General features: G+C 43.3%; 1 protein-coding gene across 3 annotated transcripts; it reads right to left on the bottom strand.

Moving 5' to 3' along the window:
* Positions 1–260: 260 nt before the first annotated feature.
* On the bottom strand, positions 261–26030 carry DHX9 (DExH-box helicase 9). 3 transcript variants are annotated; one of them, XM_050977499.1, is made up of 27 exons: positions 25835–26030; positions 23673–23813; positions 22576–22690; positions 22226–22338; positions 21711–21856; positions 18045–18091; positions 17503–17636; positions 16794–16883; positions 16539–16700; positions 15163–15240; positions 14652–14843; positions 13890–14031; positions 13324–13406; positions 12051–12207; positions 11779–11879; positions 10962–11175; positions 10675–10769; positions 10454–10527; positions 9680–9832; positions 8172–8332; positions 6770–6881; positions 5983–6144; positions 5756–5883; positions 4443–4672; positions 2808–2923; positions 1309–1509; positions 261–776 (listed from the first exon to the last, which is right to left on the bottom strand). In XM_050977499.1, the coding sequence occupies exons 1-27, from the start codon at positions 25943–25945 to the stop codon at positions 347–349; spliced, it is 3888 nt and encodes a 1295-aa protein (XP_050833456.1). In that variant the 5' UTR covers positions 25946–26030; the 3' UTR covers positions 261–346. The 3 variants fall into 3 exon arrangements, with proteins under 3 accessions (XP_050833456.1, XP_018767575.1, XP_050833457.1); XM_018912030.3 differs by having other exon boundaries at positions 261–678; XM_050977500.1 differs by lacking the exons at positions 21711–21856; positions 22226–22338; positions 22576–22690; positions 23673–23813; positions 25835–26030 and adding an exon at positions 19311–19438.

Genomic DNA, 26030 nt, shown 5'->3' with positions numbered 1-26030 from the left:
ATGCAGGAGGCTGGCTGCAAAGGAACCTGCCTGGCATGGTTAGAAAACCACTGCAGCAAAGACTGCTTGCACAGCTTGTTAGACAACAAAGTGAAATCCCCACTGAGCCCAAGATGTGGTTTGGAATCTGTTTGGCAGGAAATGGTCTTTGACACTGACAAGGTTTCCTCAGACTGCCTTGAGCCTCCAACAATCACAATTAGCAAAGGAAGCCTTCAAAATTCAAATCCAAGCACAAAATCAAAGGTATAGCATGGAAGTCTTCAGAAACAAACTCTTTATTAAAAATAATACAACTTGCAGGGAATTCCCTAACGGCATGATATATTACAGAGCTGTACTTGTACTAAGGAACCCAAAAAGGCATACAAACCGGGAAGAGGAAGAAAGGAATTTGGGAAGGAAACACACTTTTGTTGAAGTGGAAAGACTCCCCTGAACTATGACTACCACCCTCCGCGATAGCCTCCTCGGTAGCCCCTGCCTGCTCCTCGGTATCCTCCTCGGCAGCCACCCCCAGCTCCGTAGCCTCCCCCAGGACTCCCTGGGTATCCTCTTCCCGCCGAGTGCCAGCTGGAGTAGCCGCCGTAGCCTCTGCCCCTGTGACCTCCCCAGCCTCGTGAGCCAGCGCCGTTGTCGTAGCGAGCCATCTTGGGCGGGCGGGGGCCATCCCCGAACCTGGCCAACAACAACACCACACACTTGAGGCAATCTCACAAACTGCACCTCTAAAAGATGGGAAACAGCACGATCCTCTGCTAAGCCACCTCGATTTTCTGTGAACACAATATGATGGTTGAACCACAGTTGCACTTTTGCACCTTTTCCACTTCAGAAAAGTTTCCTTTGCTTCAGAAGCAAGGGATGGAGACAAGGGGCAACACAGGGGTGCAAGCCCAGCCAAATATGTGTTTCCTTTCCAGGAAAAGATTGACCCAAAATAAATAAGGATTATCTTTTCTTTAAAAGATAATTTGTGTTTTGTGTTTTGGAAGAAGGGATGATGGCCTTTATTCCTGAGAATTGTGTGTCCTTGTGCAAACAAGCAGTGATGTCTCCGTGTCAGGCTTTGAGTGCAAGCATTTCACACATGCTCAGAGCACAGGCACGGAAACCAAAGCCTGCAGTCCCCATCCTCACTGGGGCTGAAACCAAAGCCTGCAGTCCCCATCCTCACTGGGGCTGAAACCAAAGCCTGCAGTCCCCATCCTCACTGGGGCTGAAACCAAAGCCTGCAGTCCCCATCCTCACTGGGGCTGAAACCACAGCCTGCAGCCCCCATGCTCAACTCCGAGCTGGGGCTCTCACCTGGTGCTGGCAGCTGTGAGTGCCATGCCCGCCGCCGCTGGCCGGGACAGCTGCCGGATGACGTTCAGCATGCGCTCGTGGGCGGGGTCCAGCTGCCGGACGATGCCAGGGTCCTTGGTCACCTCCACCACCAGCGCCTCCATGGCAGCGCGCAGAGCCGTGATGCAGGCGGCCGCCGCGTGTGGCATCTTCAGCTTGATCCTGCGGCACAAAGAGGGTGTTAGAGCTGCCATGGCTGCCAGGGAGCACCTGGGAAGGAAGAGGTTCTGCAGAGAGGCTTCTCATTGAGCTACAAATCTATATTCTAATCTTTGAAGTTCTAATTGGTCACTGAAGGGGTGAGAAATTCAGGAAGTGAAAGAAAGATCCCTACAATTTGACATTGTTAAAACATAACTGTTCTTCTGGTAAAATATGCTCTTGAAATTTAATGAAGGGCCAAGAAGATGCTCTGAGAGCTGAAACTCCTCTGCTCTGGAGACAGGCTGGGAGAGCTGGGGGTGTTCAGCCTGGAGAAGGGAAGGCTCCAGGGAAGCCTTAGAGCCCCTTCCAGTGCCTAAGGAGGGCTTTCAAAAGGAGATACAAGCAGATAGCAATAGGACAAGGAGGAGTCTTTTAAACTGATGGAGGGCAGGGTTAGATGGGATATTGGGAAGAAATTCTTCCTTGTAAGGGTGGTGAGAGCCCTAGCATAGATTTCCCAAAGAAGCTGTGTCTGCCCCATCCCTGGAAGTGTCCAAAGCCAGGTTGAACAGGGTTTGGAACAACCTGGTCTACTGGAAGGGGTCTACCTGACATAAGCTTTAAAGTTCTTTTCAACCCAAAACATTTTGCGATTCTATCATTCTATACTGGATAAATTCAACATGTAACCTCCTGCATCAAAACAGCAAGATACAGAAATATAAAGTAAACCAAAAACATGAAGCTCCAAGATTTTGAAAGGTCTAACCCTCAAACTGTTAGCAAATTAAGATTAAGGAATTCTTTGCCTCTGTTTTACTGACTAGGGGGTAAAAGCAAAAAAGAAAAAACAAAACAACCATCCAGATGTTATTTGGTGATTGCCATAAAATTTACACTACCAGATGGCCATAAAATTTACACTGTCATTTCTCAAGCTGTTTCTATGCTTTGAAAACAAGGTTTCCTCAGCCTTTGCCTCAGGAGGAGGTTGAAAACACATAGTGCCTTTCACCTTTCAGTTAAAGAGGAAAATATCAGCAGTTTTTATGGAAATTGCCTTGTCCTGTTTTCAGTTTAAGCAGATAATCTGCATGAAACAAACAAACCTGTCCCCTCCACACAGGAAGGAAAGGTGATGCCTTCCCAGCACACTTGTGGTGCACAGTTTGCTCTGGGATCCCTGTTCTACAGACATTTGCTCTGTGGTAGCTGCACTTCCCCTCAGTCAGGGGGTCAGGACTGGATGAGCTTTGTCCTTTCCAACCCAAAGCAGTCCATGATTCCATGATTCTGAGCACCAAGCAGATCCATACCAGTCATCCACCAGAATGAGCTCCCCATCTGACAGGACTTTCTTGGAAGCAAAGAGGAGCAGCTGCAGTGGGCTCACCAAGGTCATGGTTTTGGCAGAGATGGCTCGTGTTCGAATCTGCAAGTTAAAGAGGAAAATTACTCTTAAAATGGAAAACAAGAGCTCTGCACCTTGCTCTGGGTACTGAAACTGGAGAATTCTGTTTAAAAACCCCAAATAACACATAATAAAGATAGGTATAACGTTAGAAAATTACAAGAGCATGTGCACATACAAAATTGAATGCCAGGCAGAGGTTTACAGGGATTCAGCACAGGCTGGTGTTAAACCTCAACAAAAACTATCTTCCATTTTAAAATATTCATTTTCTGCAGCTATGTAGCTTTTGCAAGAGCCACCTCATACTTTGCCAGCCTTAAAATGACCAGGGCACATCTGAATTTTCTTCCTACCCTTCAGTTACTCAGGCTGTGATGAAAAGCTTTAGTGGGCTCCTACTCACGGAGTTGCCAGATGTCCATGCAGTCACTGCTGTGTCATGTTACAGTGACCTTGAGCTTGAACTGAGAGCTTGGACAGCATCAAACCAGAGATAACAGCCCTGGCTACATGGCTCCTGCCCCTCAGTTTAAAGGGGAAGAGAAAAAGTACTTAATGGGCAGAAAGAGAGCTGCACACAAATACTCCTACATCACAGCCTCACCTAGGTGCTCTCTAAGCCACTCTTAAGCCACCATCTTAGTCACTCTCCATTTGCTGTGTGTACTTTCATTTAAAAAAGCAAAACTCTTTGAGCTCAGAAGTCCTTTGCTGGGTTTAGGGGAATTTCACTTGAGAGAGATGGTCAAGGTGGATCAAAGGTCTACCCCTCCTGGGATCCTGATACAAAGGGTGAAGAAGCAGCAAAGCCTCACCACAGCACTGAACTATGGATTGGGAATCCAGACTGTCAAGACAAAATCCCTGTATCCAAAGGATTTAAAATTCTGGTTATTACCAAACACAAAAACATTGTTTTCCTTTGCTCCTTGAGCAGTAGCAGCTGAGTTCACAATGGCTGTCACTGGAGCACAGGAGCTCACAGGGGGTGCAATGGACATACACAGAATGTACAACAAATTCATAGGATGGAGGAAAAAGTCGTGGAGATCTTTTGGGTGATGCTTGGGAAATGAGAATTGTCCTTGGGAGATGACACAGGCCAGAACAGGAGCACCCCACTGCCATATGCCATGTTCCTGTTTTCTCCCAGGATTCATAAGCAGCAGAAGTGATAAGGAAAAAAATTTTCTGATGCATAATTAGTATGGAAGAGCTCCTAAAACAAACTGTTAACGAAGATAATGATTTAGATCTTTCTCTATGACCTGTCTGTCGTAACAAAACTCACAGGAACTTTCTGTGCACTTCTACTGAAAGTGGTTGACTGGAAGTTACAAGGAGGTTGAGTGACACCAGGACCTTGTAACATTTACTTTCTGGAAAGAAAACCAACCAACAAACAACACCTCTATTCCTCCCCACTAAAACTAGGTAAATATTGCAGTCAGGTTTTTTTCTTATGACTTCTTTACCAAAATAGAGCCTCTTGAACCATTTGGCAGCACATGATCAAGAATAAACCCAAAGTCTGTACCTTCTCTCCAAAAACAAAGAAGGGTGATGGATACTTGATGTCCTGGCTGCTGAAAGGGCAGTTGACAGATGATTTGTGGATTAGAGCATTGTGCCCCTCAGTGGTAAGAATCTTCCTCTTCTCCTTGTGGTAGCAGACATTGGGGTAGACCCCAAAAGCCAGCAGGGAGATTACAACATCCAGGTTGTTATCAGGGCCAGTGTTGTTAAATGGTTGAGTCATCAAACATTCTGTTGGCAGAGAACAGAGGGGTGGCTCAAATCCATGGGACATGAAGGAGAGCACAACACAGCTATTTAGGATCCTGGATCAATGCAGAGCTGTTTAGGATCCTGGATCAATGCCTTTTCTGATTGAATCAACTGCTAGATGTTATCTCCAATGACCTCCACTCAGAGCACTGAAGTTCTAGATTCAATTTTTTATTTCTTAATGGAGAATGAAAAGCTGAAAGATACTACTACAAAGAGGTATTTTCCTCTCTCAAACTCTTCAAAAACAAGGAGAAATGGGTTTGCCCAGAATGTGCTGTACCATACTGTGTTTACTACATTTGTTTCGGAGACAGATCTTTGGGGGAGGTTAAAATGGATGTTTTTATTAGTTCATTTGTTACAAATCTCCCCCAGGGTCTCTGGTGGCTTGCTTTCAAGTCATCTTGCCCAGAAAAAAGTTACGGACAAATGCAGCAGTGATCCTAACAGCACGAGGGGAAAAAAATTAAAGGAATTTGAAGAGAAAAAAAAATGAAAAGGAGGGGAGATAAACATCTGCTTAATCCAGGCAGTCATGCCAATTCACTGAGCTCCTCAGCAACATTAGGGAAAATCAGAACCTGGTCAAGTTTAAGAATTTTTTTCTCTAGAAAATTGAGTAATTTGGCACACTGCTGCACATCCCTCCTGCAGCACAAACCCAGGAAGTCACAGAACAGAGCCCTGTTCAGATCACAGACTCCCCACTAAGGTCTGTGGAAAGAAGGGGGAAAGCACAGCACATTTTGGAGATATAACAAGTGAAGGAGAAAGAAAGCCAGGGAGGTAACACTCCAAGGACACCGGTTTAACAGATTTTTAATCCTGCAGCTCTAACCTCAACCTCCAAAAACTCCATGTTGTACCACAGCCACCACAACTTTAGGAGAGAACACTAAAATTCCCCCTGAATGCAGCTGTAAAAGTAGAGTAGTGTTATGGCGAATTCACTATACTCGCCTTATGCTTGGGTGCTCAACACAGACTATCCTGGTTATTTATTTATCCTCTCAGAATGAAAAATGCAATCATTAAACTGTTGAACTCAATCAAAATCACCTTCAGGAAAGCCAGAACTAATGAGTATGTCTTTTAGCTGGACTTTTGCTTCCCAAGTCATTCTAAGAGTGGCCATGCTGAGTCTTTTGTGTTCACAAAATCTTTTCTCTGCTTCTTCACCACCCATTCTGAAAAATAAACAGAGGGAATTAGAAGCCTGACCAAGACAAGGAAAAGCTCACCCTGTGTTCTTCACCTCCCATCACATGCTGTGCCAGACAACATACCTTGCATCATCCCAGGCTTGGAAGACAGAGAGCAAAGCTACATGATCTGAATACCTGGTCCCAGCAAAATTCCTATGGACATAACCCAGGCGTTTGCCTTCATTGATGAAAGGTTCAGGGAAACAGGTAGCTGCAGAGATGGTACACACAGCATCTCCCACACTGGAAGGAACCAAGGGATCAGGGTCATTCAGAGTTAGTGCTGCCAGCACCTGCTGCAAGCTGCAGATACCAGGGAAAACTTCTCTGCTAGAGACCTTAGGAATTTGGCCTTTATCTGCTAAAGTTCTTCAATGACACAAACAAACAAACTTCCCTGGAAGTGGATTTTAAATTAGCTCTATCTGCCCTCCCCTCCATCCATACACCACCTTCTTCTGGTGAAAAGATCCCTACAATAATCATAGGACCCTATAGCCATCACAGTGAGAAAGAACAGATCTTCTACTAAAGCAAAATGTGGAGATTTGATTTTTCTCCTTATCTCATTGTTAAATTCTGCATCTCCTCACCTCTAGTTCACTGTTATGCCTAGGTGTTTCAAGTCCCCCTCCTAATTCAGAAATACTCAGCCTCCTCTGGTGTCTTGCCTTTAACTGAATTTCATGACCACTTCATTGCCTAAAACACACTAAAAGTTATTTCTTCTCTGCTCCCATGAGGATTCACTCACCTCTCTCCAGCTGCTGCATTTATTGCTCATCTATATATATTGGTTTTACTCTCTTGCAAGAGGCTCAGGAACTCAGAGAAACAAGAACATTACCACTGAGACCACTCAACTTACTAAAATATACAGCCCATGATCATCATCTTGCCCAGACGAGGTTCAATGGGAAGTTTGGCCAGGATTCTTCCAAGAGGTGTTAACTCATCATTGGAATCCAGGGCATCAAGCTCTGAAACAAGATCCCTTGTTATCAAAGAGAGTTAACTAACCCCAGAAATGTTTAGATAACACCACCAACTCTCTTCCTGGAGGCTTTACCTGCCTTTCCTCTGCCCATTATCTGAAAATCATCACCTGTATTAATCCTCAAAGCTACCAAAGGTTTTTTCACATAAAATAAAAAAAGCAGCTTTGTAGCCCCAGCAATTAAATGGGAAATGAAACAAAAAGAGTTCCTTGACCATCATAAAATCAATTTTTCTTGGTATCTACTGAACCCAAAAGCCTAAAGAATACTTTGAAGAATAACATGTTTCACCTTCCTAAGAACATACTAGCAGTGTACCTGCACTGAAAAATCACAGGTCATCCAGGAAAGGGAGGTACCTGCAGACACAGCTATTTAGTGTTAGAACCAAAACCACTTGCCTTTTCCCCTGGCTCTGCAGTTCTCAGCTGCACAGTGTGAAAAGTACTAATGATTCTCAGAACAGAAAGTTATTAAACCTGACTACGTATCCCCAGCAATATTTTTTCATTCTGGTCTCCCTCCTGTATACAAGCAACGTAGGCTCAGCACACAATTCTACTATAAAATAAACAATGAAATAGATATTTCCGTTGTTAAAAATTGTAGGAAGTGCTTATTTAGTGACATTTACAAAGTGTGCTGAGGTTGAGGTCACTTTCATGCTTTACATCTAAAGCACAAATTTAGAGTTCTTCCCTGTTCTACTTTACTCAGTCTAGTTAGTTCCTTGAAGAGAGTGGGGAGACAACCTAACCCACATGGCAGTTTTTTTGTTTTTCATGCCGATTCATAAACTGGAGATTTAATTTCTTGACAAAATCTGAGATACTGGGTCAGCAAACTGTAATAAGTGGTAATTATTTAATAAACTACCAACCTCTGTTTTTCAGTACTTTTATAGAAGCTTTGTGACTGCCTCAAGCACTGGACTGAGTCTATGCCAAGCACAGCAATGCCACAGCTGGAAAACAGGAAGCTGGAAGCTAACATAACTTACTGGTAAAACAACAAAACAAGCCTCAAGTTTGAAGGCTCAAGTTTCTTAAAGGAATGACCCTCCACTGGGAATTCAAGTATTTCTTCAGCTGCACAAGCCACTGCCACCCACACGATGCCTCCAGGTTGCTGTGTCAGCCAGAACATGCTGCTCCAGCAATCCACCCCGAGGTGGTAAGGGCGTTTGGCAGAGATCACACACATGGCAGACCACCTGGAGCCAGTTCCACCGGCCCAGGATCATTGCCCAGCCCCGTGGGCACACGAGGGTACCTCTCAGCGTGCGCTCCGCCTCAATCACCGCGTCCAGAGGGGGCGGCTCGATGGCCTTGGCCAGGAACTGCCCGATGCCTCCCAGGCGCAGCAGCTTGATGCTCAAAGCGATCTCGTGGAGGGGCGTTCGAAACATCTCGGGCGTCATGTGAGTCTGAAGTCTGCAATGAGAACCAAGTCTCATTTCTCTGAACACAGGCTTTGATCACCATGAGGGGTCATTCCACCAGCAGAAACCACTGCCCTCCAAAGCAAATTCTGTCTCCAAGCCCACCCATCGGCTCTCTCTGTGCTCCTGCAACTTGGGCTCTTCTACCACAAAGTTCTGTACTTCTCCATTCTCCTTTGGGGTAGATTCACACTGGAATGCAGAGGCAATAGTCCTCGCATCTCCACTGCCCACTGTGGGCTCCAGCATGAGCTGACCACAGAGAGCCGGCAGGGCTGGAGCACAGTTAGCAGCATGGCTGTGTCCAGCCCCACATTTGTCCTTTACAATGCACTCCTGCTCTGACAAGGAAGCTCTTATACTCCTGAGAGACAACCTGCTTTCAGCCTGCTCTACATAAAAGCACTTTTCTAATGGAGCTAGAAAAGGTTTCAAAACACCTTGAACATTTACCCTGATTCAGCTGGCACACAATTTAGATGATTTCTCTTGAAAAACGATCTGTACAAGTTCACACACGCTCTCTTTCTTAACCAACAAAGAACTTATATATTTTGGGTTTATATTCTCTGAAGGAAGGCAACCTTAAAACCATGATTACTTCAGTAGCCTAAAATCAGTTCACTGTCAAAAATTATTAATTAAAATCATTGCACTGTACTCAACAACTGTTCTAAATAAATTTGAGAAATTCAATGAGAGTTTTTGATCAGCTGAGACTTTCAAGAGTTTACATCAAAACACAGCTGCTGTAACAGCCAGAGAAAGGGACAATGAAACTTCCATGAGAGAGATAAGAGTGTAACTAACAGCTGTGTTCTCCAACCAGCAAAGATATTTCCAAGGCTCTAGTAATGGAAAAACAGTATGGCAGAGAGGTCAAAAGTTTCAGCAACAGAGAATGTGCTAGAGCACTATGAAGGGGCTTCCTGGCCATGGAATGGGGATGGAGAGAAAACTAATATCTGCCATCTCTGCTTTTTACCATTTTCATGACAAAAAGGCTTGTTACACGGCAATGCCACGTGCACCCAGTGTTTGAAGGCAGAATAGAGCCTTGCCCTCATTACAAAGCCCTTTCCCTTGCCTCAATTCCCAAGCAGCATTGCTCTCTTCTTGAGAAGTTTGGTAGGTTGCGGTGACACTCTTAATACTAAAATCATAAACTATGTATCCACCTCATACTATGGGTAAAAGCATAACATTTTTTTTTTTTTGACCCAATATCATCCATCTCCTCTCTGTGCTTTCTGCAATGATTTCCCCAGTCTGACCCAAAGCAGCACCCAACAGTTATGGGAGAATTCCCTGAGGGTATTTTTGGAGAGCACAGCCTCACCTCTCAAAGCGAGCTCTGCTGCACAAATGGAAACAGAAGCCGGCTCGCACGCGCCCAGCTCTGCCTTTCCGCTGCTCCAGATTGGTTTTTGATGCCCAGACTGTGGCATAGTTTGTCATGTTGTTGTGAGCAGTGAACAGCTTCACTTTTTGCCTGTTACAGGAAAAACACCACTAAAGATCAAACATTCTTCATCTTCATCCCTACCAAATTAGTTCCTATTTTATGGCTTGCAGCCACACTGATTCTACGGAGCCAACCACCCCTGGTTTGTGTTAGTCAGGAAACTAAAGCATCACACTCTTTCTAAAGCAGTGTCCCAAAATATTGCACAGAATAATGTTCTCACAACTGTGCAAAAAACAAAAAATTCTCATGAATTCATGAGCTCTCTGTGTGTAGTTTTCTCAGAGAGCATGCACAGTGAGGCAGGAACTGTAACAGACTACAAAAACCTTCTTCTTTATCATCAGCCAGACACTGAGAGTTTGTAAAACTCCTTTGGGAGATGACATCTACCAAACTGGTGTGGAGACCCAGTGACACCTCACATGAATAGTGCCAGCGTGACCAACCCAATCCCCTAAGATGTCAGCACACTGTGTCACTGTGCTGACCAGCTAAAGACAATGCGGATTTGTCCTGAGGGAGTTAGAGTCCTCAAACTCAGCTCAGGGAGCATGGGAACACAAGGCACTTCTGTGCACTCCCAAAACCTCTTCTGCATTCCCAAGGGTAGGCTTTATGAAACAAAAAGCTGCTTCATGAACTCACTTGCAAGAGTCGATTACAAAGACCACGTCATTGATGGTAATGCTGGTCTCAGCAATACTGGTAGATAAAATAACCTATAAAAACCAGGAAATACAAAGTGATGTTATTTGGTTTGAAAAAGCTGATAATGCCCAGCAAGATAAAGTACAGAATTTATTAGAGAAGTCAGCAGTACATTCCCCAAAAGCCCAGGAGAACTGCACAGAGAGAAGGCTCCGTACTTTGGTTACCCCAGGAGGCACAGGATCAAACACTCGACGCTGCTCCTCCAGAGGAACCTGGGAATGCAGAGGTAAAATCCTGTACTGGTGGCCTCCTACAATAAGAATACAAAAGGTTGGTAACTACTACTATGTGAATCTTATTTCTTCTTTCTTCAACATAAACATTTCTGGCCATTCACTCTCACAACAAATTAGCTCCCTAAGCCACTCATCCAACTCCCATCTTCACTCAGTCAGCAGTTTCCTTGGGAAAAGATGAAATATAACAAAGCAGCTGCTTGTACCAAAGCGTGGGTTCATTTCTAGATGCTTCTGCATGGTATAGATTAAGTTCCAGCCAGGCAAGAAAACAAGGACAGCTCCTGGAACATTCAGAGTCCTGATATAAATCAGCAGAGCCTCAATGAGTTCAAAAGAAGTTTCTCTCTCATTCAGCTGAGCCATGGAGTGCTTTGTTTCTGGGCCATATTCATCGCTGCAAATAAGGTTGCAGTTGGCCTACAAAAGAAAAATACCACAAAGGAAGTAATATAAATTAATATAAATTAATTTACTCAAACTATGGAGACTGGCTGGCCAGGCAAATAAGAAAATGAAATTTGGGTAGATATCTTTCAAGAAAAAATGGCCATTAAAAGAAGATTTCAATTAAGTGGCCCAAATAAAAGTTTCAAAATTAAAAGTTGAATAAAACTGTTATTTTCTTGACAATGTGTGTAAGCACTGAAAATATCAACTGCAAGAGAAGAAAGGAGAGAATCTATATTTTCACCCTAAGAGGGTACCACCAAGCTCATATTTCTCTATTTCTTTTTCAAGGTTACTAAACTTCACTTTCAAAAGCATTTCAGTTTTAGCTTTAAAGAGAAGTAGTTTGACAAAACATGAGAACCTTAGCTTCAATGAAAACGAAAATCTTCAGTTTACAAGGACATGAAGAAAATTTAGTTCCACTGCTGAAGTTAACAGCAATCTCATATTGATTAAAAATAGGAAAGGTGCTAGAGATGTTTCACTTCAACAGTGCCAAATGAATTACACTCAAGCTGGAGTACTAAAAATGGCCCTTGTTTGATTTCTCATTTTAAAATTCAAACATACATCATCATCTTCACCACTTTCTTCATCCTTCTCTTTCTTCTTCTTTTCCTTGGGTGGAGGGACAAACTGAGTCATTTGAATACAATCCTCCAGAAAATAATCTGCAAGAACAGACAGATGATAAGGACTGACTGCTGGAAGCCTGTGCAAGGGAACATAATTCTTTACACCACTTCTCAGGAGTCTCCTGAAATAAACCAGGATATTTCAGAGTATGAATGCAAGATTAATGAAAACCCAAGCAGTTTCTGGAAGTGCAACCAAGGATTTACCTTGTACAGGAAAGGTTCTGCCATAGACCTCGATGATGGGACAGTTGAAGAAGTATTCACAAAACATACTGGTATCAATGGTGGCAGACATGAGGACAACCCTGACCTCAGGATACATCTGAACAACATCCCTCAGCACCACCAAAAGAAAGTCAGTCTGCAGAGAAAGAGAATAAGCATCACAGCTATAAAAATCTGTATCTTCCCAAGAAACTATAAGGAATTATACATTTACTGAGCAAGAGATGTAACAAGTGGAACAAAAGTCTTCTAAAACCAGAAACAGTTGTCAGTGCTTTATTTTGAAACTACTGACATGCCTGGGATAAGTAGTTTTTAGGATTTCCAGTGTAAAGAAGGGTTTTTCTTTTCTACAAAAATAGTTTGTTTCCTTCCTAACAACACATTACAACCCCTGGTATTTTTAAACCTGGCTTACCTATAAAGTAGCCATAATTCATAAAATAAATAGGAATTACTCAGTGCAGGTATGTGTGATGTTTGTAGTTCTGTTTAAATATCACATTTATTTAGTTCTGCCATGTACTTAGTTAGGCACTCACTTAGCTCAATAGACAAAACTCCAATCTCACTCCCAATTTCCAAGCTTGTATTTTACATCATTAACATACATTTAGTAGATTAAGAGATGCATTAGAAAAATGTTTGTTGCAATTTTATTCAAATGAGCCCCCAAATTCTGCCCAGACAAGCTTAAACAACATGTCAGAACTTCACGGTTTCTCTCACTCTTGGTATGACAAAGCTGAAAACTATACAGATAATCAAGGGAACAGAAAATGTTTGCCATTTCAGATTATATACAATGCATCTCCTAATTCTAATCAACTTGTATTTTACTTCTTGTAAATCCTGAATTTCAATGTATCACTATTAAGGCTGCAGGTTCTGTGAATACAACAGTGTCAGTAAAAACAGCACTCCAAAATAACAGTGTCATTCAGTGTGCTCCCCCACTCGGACAAGATGTGTTTATACTCCAGTATTCCGTTTTCCAGAGAGGACCAGTACACCGGGGATCCTAACAGGAGAACAGTCAGAGGGCAGCAAGGAAGCACAGGTCCTTACTCTGCTACTTAGATAAGGAATAATGAAGAGTTCTAAAAAATCTTACCCAAGAAGGAAAACTTACATCTGACACTCATTAAGACACAGTTTCCTTTTGCATGTTGGCTACTACACACAAACACATACAGAAGTTAAACAGAACAGAAGCATACAGAGAGTAGACTTTCATCACCAGCTAACTCACGTTAATGTCTCTCTCATGGATCTCATCAACAATAACGTGACTAATGCCACGGATCCCAGTCTCCACCTTTCTCAGAAGAACACCTAAACCAGAGACAGAAGGTAAATGTTCATGTAACAGTTCAACCTTCCACCTCCCAGCCCTTGGTTTAAAAATCAGGAAGTGTGTAGGCTGCACAGCCCCTTTTCCAATGCCATCTCTAACTGACATGCTTTCCTTTGTACAAGTGATGGCAAGGCCACAAAGCATTACCACAAGAGAGACTATTCCATCTTTCCCACCCAGTGCTGTTTTCCCTTTTGTCTTTTAAGGACAATCAATACATGGCAATTTTATCTCTTCATGGGATTATTTCTGTGTGCTATCAGACCTGTATTATCAGACTTCTGAACAAAAATCTTAATTTTTCTTTGCACAATGGCATGCCAGCAAACTTATCCAAAAAAACCTTTTCAATCTTCTAAGCAGATTTTATAAAACTTTCAATCTAACCATATTTCTGCTTTTGCTGCTAACTCAGAGCTCAGACCCTTGCTAAACTCCAAACATAAGGATGCAATACAGACCTACAGTGCAGAACAAGATGCTGGCGTGTGGCCGAGGGAGCACAGACTCGAAGCGCACACTGTACCCACAGCTCTGGCCAGGCTCTTCCCCCCTCTCGTAGGACACACGCTCCGCTACGGAAACCGCGCTGATCCGCCGGGGCTGAGGGGTGCAAAAGTTTTCCCTAACTTAATGAAGAGGTTTTAGAAGTTTATCACAATACCACACTGAAAGTGATAAAGGAAATCCTAAATGCTACAGGTGTCCTGTCCTAAAATTTCTTTACAAAGTAATCGTTGAACAATAATATTGTAACAGCACTGGGTTCTTTTCACAAAGGATAGATATAAGGATATATGGACACTACCAGCTGCTCTTTCCCAAATCATCTCCCCTTGATCAGCTGAGAGTTTTCATCTGGGCAAGGTTCAGGCCAGGTAATCCAAACTGAAAATTCATTCAAGAGTAACATTCCAAATGAAAAGACACATGATGCTGAGGTTTCTCCTACTTATATTGCTGAGGAGGTATCTTTTATGAAGCATGTCTTGCAATGATAATGAGGTTCCTCAACACATCCTTCAATCCCCTTCAGGACCAGGTTAGGTGGGACTTGGAGCAACTTCGTTTATGGATGGCATTGCTGACCACGGAAGGGTGTTGGAATAAGATGAGCTTTAAGGTCCCTTCCAATCCCAACCATACCAAGGTTCTGTAATTTTATCCTAAGCCACAGGTGATTTCTTATATCCACAGAAGAGCAGTGGCCACACATTCCTCACCTGTGTCACCACTATGTTGCACTCAGCAGCTCGGTTGGTTCTGATGTACTCATCCAGGATGTACTGGGGCACTTGAGTGGTTTTGCCACAACCAGTGGCACCACGGATGACAACAACAGAATTGTGATGGATTGCATCCAGAATTTCACTTTCAAAATTCTTCAGAGGTAAAGCTTCTCTCTCTTCTTGGATCTGGAAAAAAAAGTCCAGGACATTTCCAAAATCTCCAAAACTCACCCTGTTCTGCTCCACAGCTATACTTTGCCTCACTTTTCTACACTTTTCCCTTTCCCAAAGGAAAAACTGCCAAAGAACAGGTCCCAGGTTGTACTTTTTCCTGGCACAGCACACCTCACCCCCACATCCACCCCAGTGGAACACCCAGCACTTCTGAAAACGTCCTGTGTATGTGTGCTGAAATGCAGCCTTTTACACTTGGTGTTACGTTCAAGCCCTTCTGGAAAAGGAAGAGCCCAGCACAAGGATGCCAGGTGACAGGACACACACTCACCCTCTGTAATTCCTGATCCTGCTCCAGGCGGTACATGAAATCACTCCTCAGATCCGTGCTGATTTGCTCCGGAGTGAGCTGCAAGGGCAAGACATGATTTGGAGGCTTTCTGACCCCTCTTATTATCTACATCCTAACTTCAGGATCAGATCAGTCACACCAACAGTGACCCCAAGTATCCCTAAAGGATCATTTCCTGCATAACTCCCTGAAATCTGTTATGCCTCTGAGCTGTTTTATTTCATTCATTCCAGTGTATTCAACATTCATCTCCTAAGAATTCTCTCAGAAAGACCAACAACACTGAAAATGAACGACTGTTTAAACTGAAGCACTTTGACTGCTTGAGAAACACACCCTATTCAGCAGTAAGCCAAGAAGATGATTATTTAAACAGGAGTTTTTAATACAAGTAATGACCTAATGTAAATGCAAACCCACCCTTCAAACAGTAGCTGAAAAGGTATAAGTTTGAAGAGAATTCATAAGGCAATGCCTAACAACTGCAAAAGAAATCTGAAGAAATGCAAATTTGGTATCAAAGGGCTAGCTGTTTTCAGAGCAACTAAGTCAGCTTTTCCAGTCAGAACTAGCACAGGTAAATCCTGAAGAGATTTGAAACCAGCTCAACTTGCAATGTACATCTTGGTTATGTGTTTCATGCAGCAACAGCTAAATTTAAATTACTTCCCTATAATTTAAAAAAATCAATATATAACAATCAATACTAAAGTAATGTAATTTATGGAAAAAACTCCAGTAGAGAAATAATTAAATTATTATTATGGCCATAAGCAATCTGAATGTTGTAGGAAAATTAAGTTCCTGCCCCGAGAGTCTTTTCTGACCGAATTACCCTCCAAATTTGGCAAACCAGTAATTCTTTCCCTTCTCCTTCATTTTATCATGCCAAACTGTTGCTTTTCATTTGTTCTGTGCTGAGTGGGACTAGCAATGACAAAAAGTGAGGAAGTTAGTTGCTTTTGTAGTGGCACTGGCTTGGAGCAGTTTCTCCTCCCAGAACAAGGGTCTGAGCATGGAAGTACGGGAAAGAGAGGCCAGAGAATTATAAATGACATGCCCATGAACTTTCCTTGTAATTTCAATTATGAACATTGGCTGCACAATAGCAGGCAAAAGGTGAGACAAAGCAGAGAATTGGGACATTCAAGACACTGCTGGTCAAGACCTGGTAATACATGAAGTAAACACAAAGAACTCTCTGCCTCCAGGTCAAGAAGGGAATAAACTTTATCAATGGACTGTCTTCTCCTTTGAAACAGCTCATACTTTAAATCCTGGTGGAGGAGAAGCATTTAGAAGTTCTGGAAGCACAGGGAAATCGAGCAACAGATCAATTTTTTAAGTTGTCTTACATTTGCCAGTGGACCCTCATCAATATTGCAGCCAGTCCAAGGGTTCCAGTTGGAATGAGGTGGTGACCAGGGAATAACTCCCATATGACTTTGTCTCTGTGATGGTTCAAAATGGGCCAACTTTCCAACGTTGATCAGAACTGGGTTAGCGGGATCTTCAGGCTATAAATGCAAAAGAGGGTGGGCAAAGACAGATAAATGATTAAATGAGCAGGTGTTATGGTCCATCCTTGAAGTATTGAACCAAACACTCACCAAAGGCACGATCTCCAGGGACAGTTCCCGTACAGTCTTTTGCAGCTGATTTTCTAAGTCAGGAGACAGCGACACCTCAAAGGGTTCCAACTAGGAAATATTTAAAAACTACATGCCATTATACACAAAAAGGCACTGGAAGCCAGAACTGTGGGCTATTACAAGTGAACTATCAAACACCACTTCATGAAACAGGGCCAAAGAGTATTATCAGTTCAGAATTCACATTCTTGGAATGTTTTGCTGACTTTTCATTGAATAAGGATTTTTAAATATCTGAGCTCAGTTCCAGAGGAATACGTTCCCAAACTTACAACCAAATAGCACAGTAACATATATTCCTTGGTGTGTGAGTGTGTGCATATATTAGAATTGCCAGAAAATGCTCATGTGACAGACAATTAATCCAAACAGCCAGCCTAAACAGAAATATTCAAGCTTGTAGAAAAATTATACTGAAAATAGCATTTGTTACAAATCCTTTTTAATTTAATAGAATGTAAAATTAGTTACTGTTCCAATCCCATGAAGTTATATTTCTGATCCAAATCACACACCAGAAAAGAAACAGTTGCTAAAGAATAAAAATTATTAATAGCTTGTAAGATGTTAAATATGGAGAGCAAACTCTAAACTCACTCCTGTTTATGAGAGTGCTTCTGTGTTATGAAATGAAAGCAATAATTCCTGTCCCTCCTGCCAAACTCACCGATTCTCCTTTCTTCTTTGTCTGCCCAGAGTAAGGCTCAATGACACCGAGATGGTAGAGCTGTCTGACCAGGGAAAGGGCACAGGACTGCGCTGCCAGCTTTTTGTTTGATCCGTGCTCACGACTGAAAATCCCTGCAGCACACAAAGGTCAGAGCTGGAGCAGCACAGGAGTCAAGCACATTCCACAGAAGACACTACTCTGAACTGGGCCACCTGACTGTACACTCACACCAGGTTTCATGGACACCCTCAAATCTTGATAAATCCAGAATTCCAACATAAAATCCAACCAGGCCCCTCCACTGCCCAGCTCACACTGGCTGTGTGATGTTACTTTACTGCTAAATCCTTTGAAGTTTTTCTGCATTCAGTGCCTAAGGAAGTAAGACTGCCCAATACCACCCAGCAACATCACGCAAATGATCCTTTACCTCTGGAAGTGGCTCCAACACATAAGTGTAATAAACTCTGTACCCACAAATGTTCCTCTATATCAACACCCATCTCTTGCTAAGTTAAAAAATAAATAGGAGCACTTACTTCTGCCCAGCTGCCTCACATAAATGTTCATTTCTGCATTAAAGCTCCTGCAAGAGAAAGAACAAACACAAAGGTACAGCTACCAATAGCTGACTCTGCAAACGTACTTAGTCTTTCCAATATTTCTAGGCAAAGATCTCTGTCCTCAGTCAGTCACCAATGACCAAGGTAAAGTATTACTGCTTAGTTCCTTTAACCCCAAGGTGGTAGGTAACAGACCTGTCATCAACAGAACCAGTACATTTGATAAGAAGAGTTCTGAATATGCCACTGTTCAGCACTGAAATTTACAGCCACATCATTAGGAAATATGCTCTGAGCTGTCCAAGTTTTAGGCAACAGTTATTAAGCAGGTGGGAAGTAACATTAACATGCATCCCAATGTACCATTCACTGTATCCCACATTAGTATTGGTCTAACACTAATGTAACCTACAAACAGCCTGTGTTTAATGACTAGATGCAACATTTAATACGTTACTCTGCTTTTTGCCACACACTTGATCAGCTCAGAGCATAAACAAAACCAAACCAGGTCATATAGTCAAAAGCATGATACTTAACTGAACAGGAGACAGAATATTTGAATTTGCATCAATTTCCATTCCCTTATTGCCATATTCTAGAAACAGCAAAACTTGAGTAACAGAGTAATAGTTACTCAAGGGTAACTGGTAGCAAACCCAACAGCTTGCTTAGTAGGCATGTAACCAATTCAGTTAAAGGTTAACTGGCATATTCATCATAGAATGGTTTGGGCTGGAAGGGATCTTAAAGACCATCTCATTCCAATCTCCTGGGCAGGGATACTTTCCACTATCCCAGCTTGCTCCAAGCCCCATCCAACCTGGCCTTGAACACTTCCAGGGATGGGACAGTCACAGCTGTTCTGGGCAACCTATCCCAGGGTCTCACCACCCTCACAGGGAAGAATTCAGGCTTAAAAAAAATCCTCAACAGAGGAGAACAGAAATCATGACCATGTTTTTAAGAATCCCAAACCTAAGCCTGTATTTGCCACATGAAATATTAAAGCTGAATTCTTGTAAGACAGGATTTAAACTGGCAAATGTGACTCAAGGTGCATGACTGGAATTTATTGGACTGAAATCCTCTTTGGAAACTAGGCCTTGGTATCTGCACAGGTGGAGGCTGCACCTTGCACCTGCATCCTTCATTTTTTGCTGCAAACAAACAATAAGAGAGGTTAAGTGAGTGATTTAAATTTCAGGTTAGCCCTCCTTCCTGTGCTATCAGTGAACTGACCTGCAGGCACAGTGGCTTCAGGGGTCAAAGGCCACTGGCTCTCAGGGACACAACAGCCACCTAAGACACCGATGACAGTATGTTTCTCAGCCAGGCCTACAGTCAGCATTCAATCTCATTCTCCTCCACCTGAGGGGAGAACAGCAACACCAGAAATCAGTTTGCAGCAGAATCCCACATGATTCCCTAGTCCAGCCTCAGCAGCCCGTGTGTGAGCAGGCACAGGTCTGTGGTGTGGGTCTTCAGCAGGAAGAGAAGGAGGCACAGACATCCCAACACAGAAAAGTCACATCCCATCCCTTAACATGAGCTCACGCTTTGAGTTTTAGGACAGCCATCTTTATATTTACAACTTATACCCTCCTATCAGAGTTAAAGTTTCCCAATTCAAATTTTCCAGCTATTACTAAGTTCTCAGACCATGAGTATGATTAATTGACCACAAACCTCTGAGAGCATGGCTGACATATCTCTTATAATCTATATCTCTGATCATTACCTCAAAAAACCCAAAACAGATTGGCAGGATGCATGATAACTGGTATTTCTTTAAAAAAACCCAACAACCTAAACTTTATTATGCTCTCAAAATTCCAAAAACATCTCTCTCCTGTTACACACACCAATAGGGTTAAATCCAACAGTCTTACAACAGTCCCTCAATGAGCCCTACAACACATTAGGATTGTTTCATGCCTATTTGATTTATTGCAGCAGGTAGTGAATAGCCCCTTCTGCCATTCCATCCAGGGCAATCCACACACCCTTCCCTGAACAAAATGTATATAGGAAACTCTGAAATGCACTCCAGGAGAACAACAGCCAGGCTGAGAAACATACTGCCATCAGTATAATTTCATTCTGCTCAAGACTAGATATTTTTAAATACATGGGGTTTAATACTGCAGAAGGTGCAGCAAAAAATTAGCTACACAAGTAATCCCTAAGCTACAATGTCACAGCATTATGTCAAAGTTGAGACAGCCATGACACACAGAGTATCATCATACAACTACAGGTTTTAAGCATTCACCCATACACAATAACACCATGTCACTTCAAAAGGCTGCAAGCCTCTGCCTTCCGGTTCTCTAGCCCAACCTTTTATCCCCTCCTGTTGATGCACTGCCCCTGTGTGCCCTCTGTTCCCTTGGGTGGTTGCTCAGTGCCCCTGGGCACTCCATGGCTCATTGCTGTCAGTGCTGCTCACCTGCTGCTCACAGCTGTGCCCACTGGGGATGAGGCTGGGCCAGCCCCACTCCCAATTACCACACACAGTGTGCCTACACTACAAGACAGAAGAAATGTTCAGAAGCTACGCCTGCAACAAGCATAATTTACATTCCTAGTACTGTCCAAACTAACTTTTTATATCACTCAATTGAAGGAAATGGCCTTGCCTGAGACACACAAATTGAGATGAAGTGACTCGAAGACAGGTTTTAAATGAGAATTTACAACTTTCTGTAGCAACAGACATCTTTTAGATGCTCCAAATGATTGAAAGACTCATTAACAAAAGAATACTATAAGTCCTGCAAGTGAGACTCTCTTGAGAAGGCTGTAATAGGAAAATTCTCCTGTCTTTCTAAAAACATAACTCTCATATATAAGTTTATATAATGCAAAAAAGCCCAACCCCAAACCCACTCAGGAGAATCCAGCAGTAGCAGCATGCCATTGTTTCCAGCCACAAAACATCATATTTCACCAGAAATAATACAGTGTCCTAACATCTGGATGATTTGTGAAGACTGTTCCTAATAGGGATAAAATAATAAAAACCATCAATTCTTTATGCACAATCTGTTATGAACTACTTTCATCTGGGAGAAGCACGTGCAAATTCTCTGGTGGAAAGGCTAAAAGTCAAAAAAGAGTAATATCCAGCTGGTCTTAAGTGAAACTTAAGACTCTCAGAATTCCTTTGGGATGATTCTGCCAAACTGCTTTTTTCAAAATAAGATTCTATTGCCAAAAAAATGAATTATAATAAATATATATTATATAATAGTAATAATATCTGTAAATAAAAATATAAATAAGATGTCCTTAAAGCACATTGCTACACAAGCAAATTTAATATTTACTTAAAATGCACAAAGGCAACAACACTTACAGAACAATTACCAAAAGCAGTTGAGCTCTCTTTTCACAGAAACCGACACCCCAGCAGCTGACTAGAGGACAGAAATCAGTTTAAAAGCTGCATATCCAGAATTTCTCAGGAATTTCTACAATCCCTCAGATCTCTGCACTGAGGATCCTCACCCCCATATCAATACTTAGGGATGTTGTTGGTCCTGGCAAAGAACCAGAACGTGGCAAGTAAGAGTGAACAACCACTATCAAAAACAGTTTGAACCCTTCACACACAGACAGTGACTGAAACTACCAAACCTGTTGTGATCAGGCCCCATTTCAGTGTATTTATAGTCTTCCTGGATCTTCTCCTTTTGGAAAAACTGGTTCAGACGTGCCTTGGCATTTTCCAAGGTCCAACCTCCGTGAACATCTGCATTTAAGTCCACTTCTGACTCTGAGGTCTAATATGGAAAAAAAAGAGTATAATTTACCAGTTTAAAGATTAAGTAATTCACCTGTATGCTATAAAATAATTAAGATATCACAGAAAATGCTAAAAAGTCCTCAGTAATTCCTTATTTTCAGAATAAAATGTCTATCCAAAATCCTGGATGTTTAGACTATCCAGAGGGATTTATTTGTCCCCAGCTTAAACAAATTAACTTCATTAAAAGTCAACAAATAAATCTACAGCTTTAAATCTACAGCTTAAACTAATAGCAAAATATCAAAAGAAAACTGCAACCTTGGTTATAAATGCAAATAACAAATTAAAGGGGGTGAAAGATACCTATTTTACAACTAAAGGAGAATATCTCTACATGACTTACCTCCTGCCCTTCTTGCTCCTCTTTTCTGGAATAATAATCCTGTAAGTTTGCACCCCGATCCCATTGAGCTCCATGACTGCCACAGTTTCCAGGTGCTGCACCTGGTCCATTGCCTACCACACAGAAAAAAATTAAATAAAGTAAAATAACTCCCCAAAACATGTTCTTAGCAATGGAGAGGCATTGCCTGGCCATCTTGACAGACCAGTCCCTCAGATCTCATGCAGTCACCCACACCTCTGCCTCAAAACTATGACTTTGGTGTCCTGTCTGCAGAGTGCTGCAATTTGGGGGAGAAAACACCCCCAAAATACATTCAAATACACAGAAATAACAGTTTTCAGTCTTACCTACTTCACTTTTTAAAAGCAAATGTGGAGGAAGAGGTCCCCCCACAGCTGAACTGGAACCAGTGACATCTCTAGCTGCTTCCTGTCCTCCAGTGGGGTTATCACCTGCTGCTGGCTAGGGAAGGGAATGAAGGAAAACCTCAGCACATTGGTGCGCAACAAGTCATTTTACTATTTAACTAGAAACTGTTCAGGAAGTTTAAAGACCTCAGGCAACACCATGCAACAGTTATCCCCAGTAAATATACATTAGTTACTACTCAGAAGGAATCCCAATAGTAACAGAACTGTGAATATTTTAACACTGAACTGCCAAGAAACTAATTGGCACATTAAAACCAAAATAGCAGTCCTGTTCCCATTGGGTTCCACCTAGGCTGATGAGGTAGAGTGGCTGCTGCCACTCAGAAAACTCATATATCCTCAGTGGAGCACTAGAGGAAGATCCTTCCCTCTCAACAGGAAACACTTCATGCTTTATTTATTTCTCTACACTTGCTGTAAGGACAGTTACTCTCCTCTTCCTCAGCCTTTAAGTGATAGTCACTGCTGAGTGTTCACAAAACATCATAAAAAGTAGTGATCCTGTTACATACCTGAAGCAATTATGGTTTAAAAACATCAGATTTTCCATGTCTGGTTTGATATACCTTTGATTATTATTATTTTTGGGTTTGGTTTTGGTTATTTTTAAAGCACACAGGATTATACATATCATATTTATATATTAGAACTTGGCCCTAAGACTTCACAATGTCAGGCGTGAGTACTCAGCACTTTGAAAGCCAGGCTGCACCTCACAGCAGGACTCGGAATTCTTTCCAGCCTCACCAGCTTTGCATAATTTGATCAGGTAAATACAACATGCAGCTGTATTTGCCAGACCATCCTACAACATTCAGTCGGACCTGATAATCTCAAAGGTCTTTTCCAACCTAAATGATTCCGCAATTCCATGATATTCTGTATGTGCCCCAGCCCTCCTCACATTAATCACTGCACAGGGGCACCAGACTGAACTCCAGGGATGAAACACAACTGGGAGCATGGCAGCCCAACAACAGAGTAGTCTTTGGTAAGGAGAAAGATCAGCTTACTCCAAAAGCAGGGATTTCATCCTTCTTCATTTCATTCACCCGCACTAAGTAGTTGATGAAGTCTCGGGCAGCATTGCTCTGTGCATCCTTCTTGTTGGTAGAGTTGCCCATGCCAACATAGTTGAAGCCTTCCACTCGGACCTGCAAGGAACAACACACTGCTCATGTGCAGCTGAAAGGGGCTTGGAGGCCAGAACACCCACAGGAACACCAAATCCTGGCTGCTGGTAAGTACAGGAGAAATAATATTATAAACTATTGTTACATACCATTATATACAGCTATCTATTTCTCTAAGTCTTTAAAAGCAAGCCCTCACATTCTGAGAACTTCTCTCAGAGCACAAGGGCTTCCCAAAACCTTGTGGAAGAAGAAAAATAAATGTAGGAAGGGGCTCTGGCAACACACAACAGCAAACTCTGCACAAGGTCCCTTTCCTCAACCTAAATCCCAAACCCTTGGACAACAAGGACAGGAGTGACCTTGTGTCCACTCAGCCATAGCTCCATGATATTCCAACTACACAGATGTGATTTATTTCTGATTTTTTTTACTTTAGAACAGTAATTCTACACCCTGCACAATGGTACCTTCAACTACATAATAACCATACAAGATTCACAGCCATCCTACCAGGCTGCCAAAACCAGCAAGAGAGATGTTTCAGTGAGACTGATCCTTTCACTTCCATGGATAATCATGGGGCATCAACACATCAAACCCAGTACAATACTGATATATTGTATAATACACAATATGTATAGTGTGACTTTTTACAAAAAGGATGGAGTGACAGAACAAGGGGGAACAGCTTCACACTGACAGAGGGCAGGGTTAGATGGAATATTAGGAAGAAATTACTCCCTGTGAGGCCCTGGCCCGGGGTGCCCAAAGAAGCTGTGGCTGCCCTATCCCTGGAAGTGCTCAAGGTCAGGTTGGATGGGGCTTGGAACAACCTGGGATAGTGGAAGGTATCTGTCCATGGCAGGGGGTGGGACTGGATGAGCTTTAAGGTCCCTTCTAGCCCAAACCATTCCATGATTCTGTGAATATATCTATTCATACAACCATTCCATCTGAGTTTTGCTTAACCAGTTAAAATAGTTTGAAAATTGCTTTAATGCCACTGTGTTTCTTTGTTTTCTTACTGACACAGAAGAGAAGTAGGGGAGGGAAGGGCAAAATGGCAAATTTAAGGTGTTTAGTGCAAATCCATGGCATCACTCATGAATTTATCTGTTCTGTACATGGCCTCACAATTAGTGAGCTGCCTGTCAGAGTCAACCTGAATTCACAGCTCCCACATCCCCAATAACTAGAGGTAGGAGTAAACTATCATTAGAGCATGCAGAGTAGCAACCATTCCAACAAGAATTCCTTAATACATTTCATCTCACGTTCAAGAGCAGACCAAAGCTCTCAGCAAAGATGACATATAGTACCCCTCACCAATTATTTTGACTGTAAGAAGGGTCACACACAGTGCAGAGATGCACACCACCTTTAAATAAACCAAACTGTTTTCCCTGTAAGAACATCATTCGGGATTTTTCCTTTTTTTCCCTCCTTTCACACCTCAGTGCACTCAGCCAAGACACTCTGGCTCAAAGCGCCCCCGCCCTTGCCGAGCCCTCGGCTTCCAGTGATTCCTACCCAGGCCGAACAGGACCCCAGACCCCCGGCTCCTTCTGGCAGAGCCCAGCCCCCGGCAGCACCCCCAGCAGGGACCAAGGTTCCCTCTGACCGAGCTGCCAGACCTGCTCTCAGACCCTCGGCACTGACCGCACGTTCCCTGGGACAGAGCCCCGGGTGCCGCCTGGCAGGGTCCTCGGCATCACCCCGAGACCCCCGGCAAAGCCCAGACCCCGTGACGGACCTCAGATGCCGGGCAGGGCCCACATTCCCTTTGACAGGGTCCTCAGACCCCCGGCAGAGCTCCTGGCCCCCTAGAGCTGAACCCAAGCTCCCTCCGGTAGAGCCCGGGCTCCCGTCGCGGCCTCCAGCCCCCCAGCAAAACCCCCAGGTAGGGCCCCAGATCCCCGAGAGAGCCCGCCCAGGCCCCGGAGGGCGCCAGTCCCCTCCCCGGCCCAGCCCTAAGTCCCCCTCACAGCCGCCAGCCCCCCGCGGACGGCCAGCCCGCTGCCTCAGCGCCAGGCCCGCACCTCGCAGAGGAAGGTCTGCCGGCCGCGGCCGCCAGCGGCGCGGATCTCGTAGGCCGGCATCACCCTCCTCCTGCCGCACCAGGCGTACAGGTAGTTCTTCACGTCCCCCATGGCCGGGTCCGGGCATCGGGGCACGGCCGCCCGCTCCAGCCGGCGCCGGGCCCGCGGCAGCTCCGCACGGCAGCGCCTGCGCAGG

Source organism: Serinus canaria, chromosome 8, assembly GCF_022539315.1.
Source record: "Serinus canaria isolate serCan28SL12 chromosome 8, serCan2020, whole genome shotgun sequence".
In the NCBI taxonomy this organism is placed as follows: domain Eukaryota; kingdom Metazoa; phylum Chordata; class Aves; order Passeriformes; family Fringillidae; genus Serinus; species Serinus canaria.
The sequence above is the reverse complement of the archived record's forward strand: the minus strand, read 5'-3'. Positions and strand labels throughout refer to the sequence as shown.

Bases quoted from the DNA above. Each gene is read 5' to 3' on its own strand.
- DHX9 (XM_050977499.1), bottom strand. From the start codon at position 25,945: ATGGGGGACGTGAAGAACTACCTGTACGCCTGGTGCGGCAGGAGGAGG. The intron at 18,092-21,710 runs GTTTGGTAGTTT...TTTCTCTTGCAG, and splicing joins ATGGGGCCTGATCACAACAG to GAGCTTTAATGCAGAAATGA. The intron at 9,833-10,453 runs GTGAGTTCATGA...TTCCTGTAACAG, and splicing joins TTTGTAATCGACTCTTGCAA to GCAAAAAGTGAAGCTGTTCA.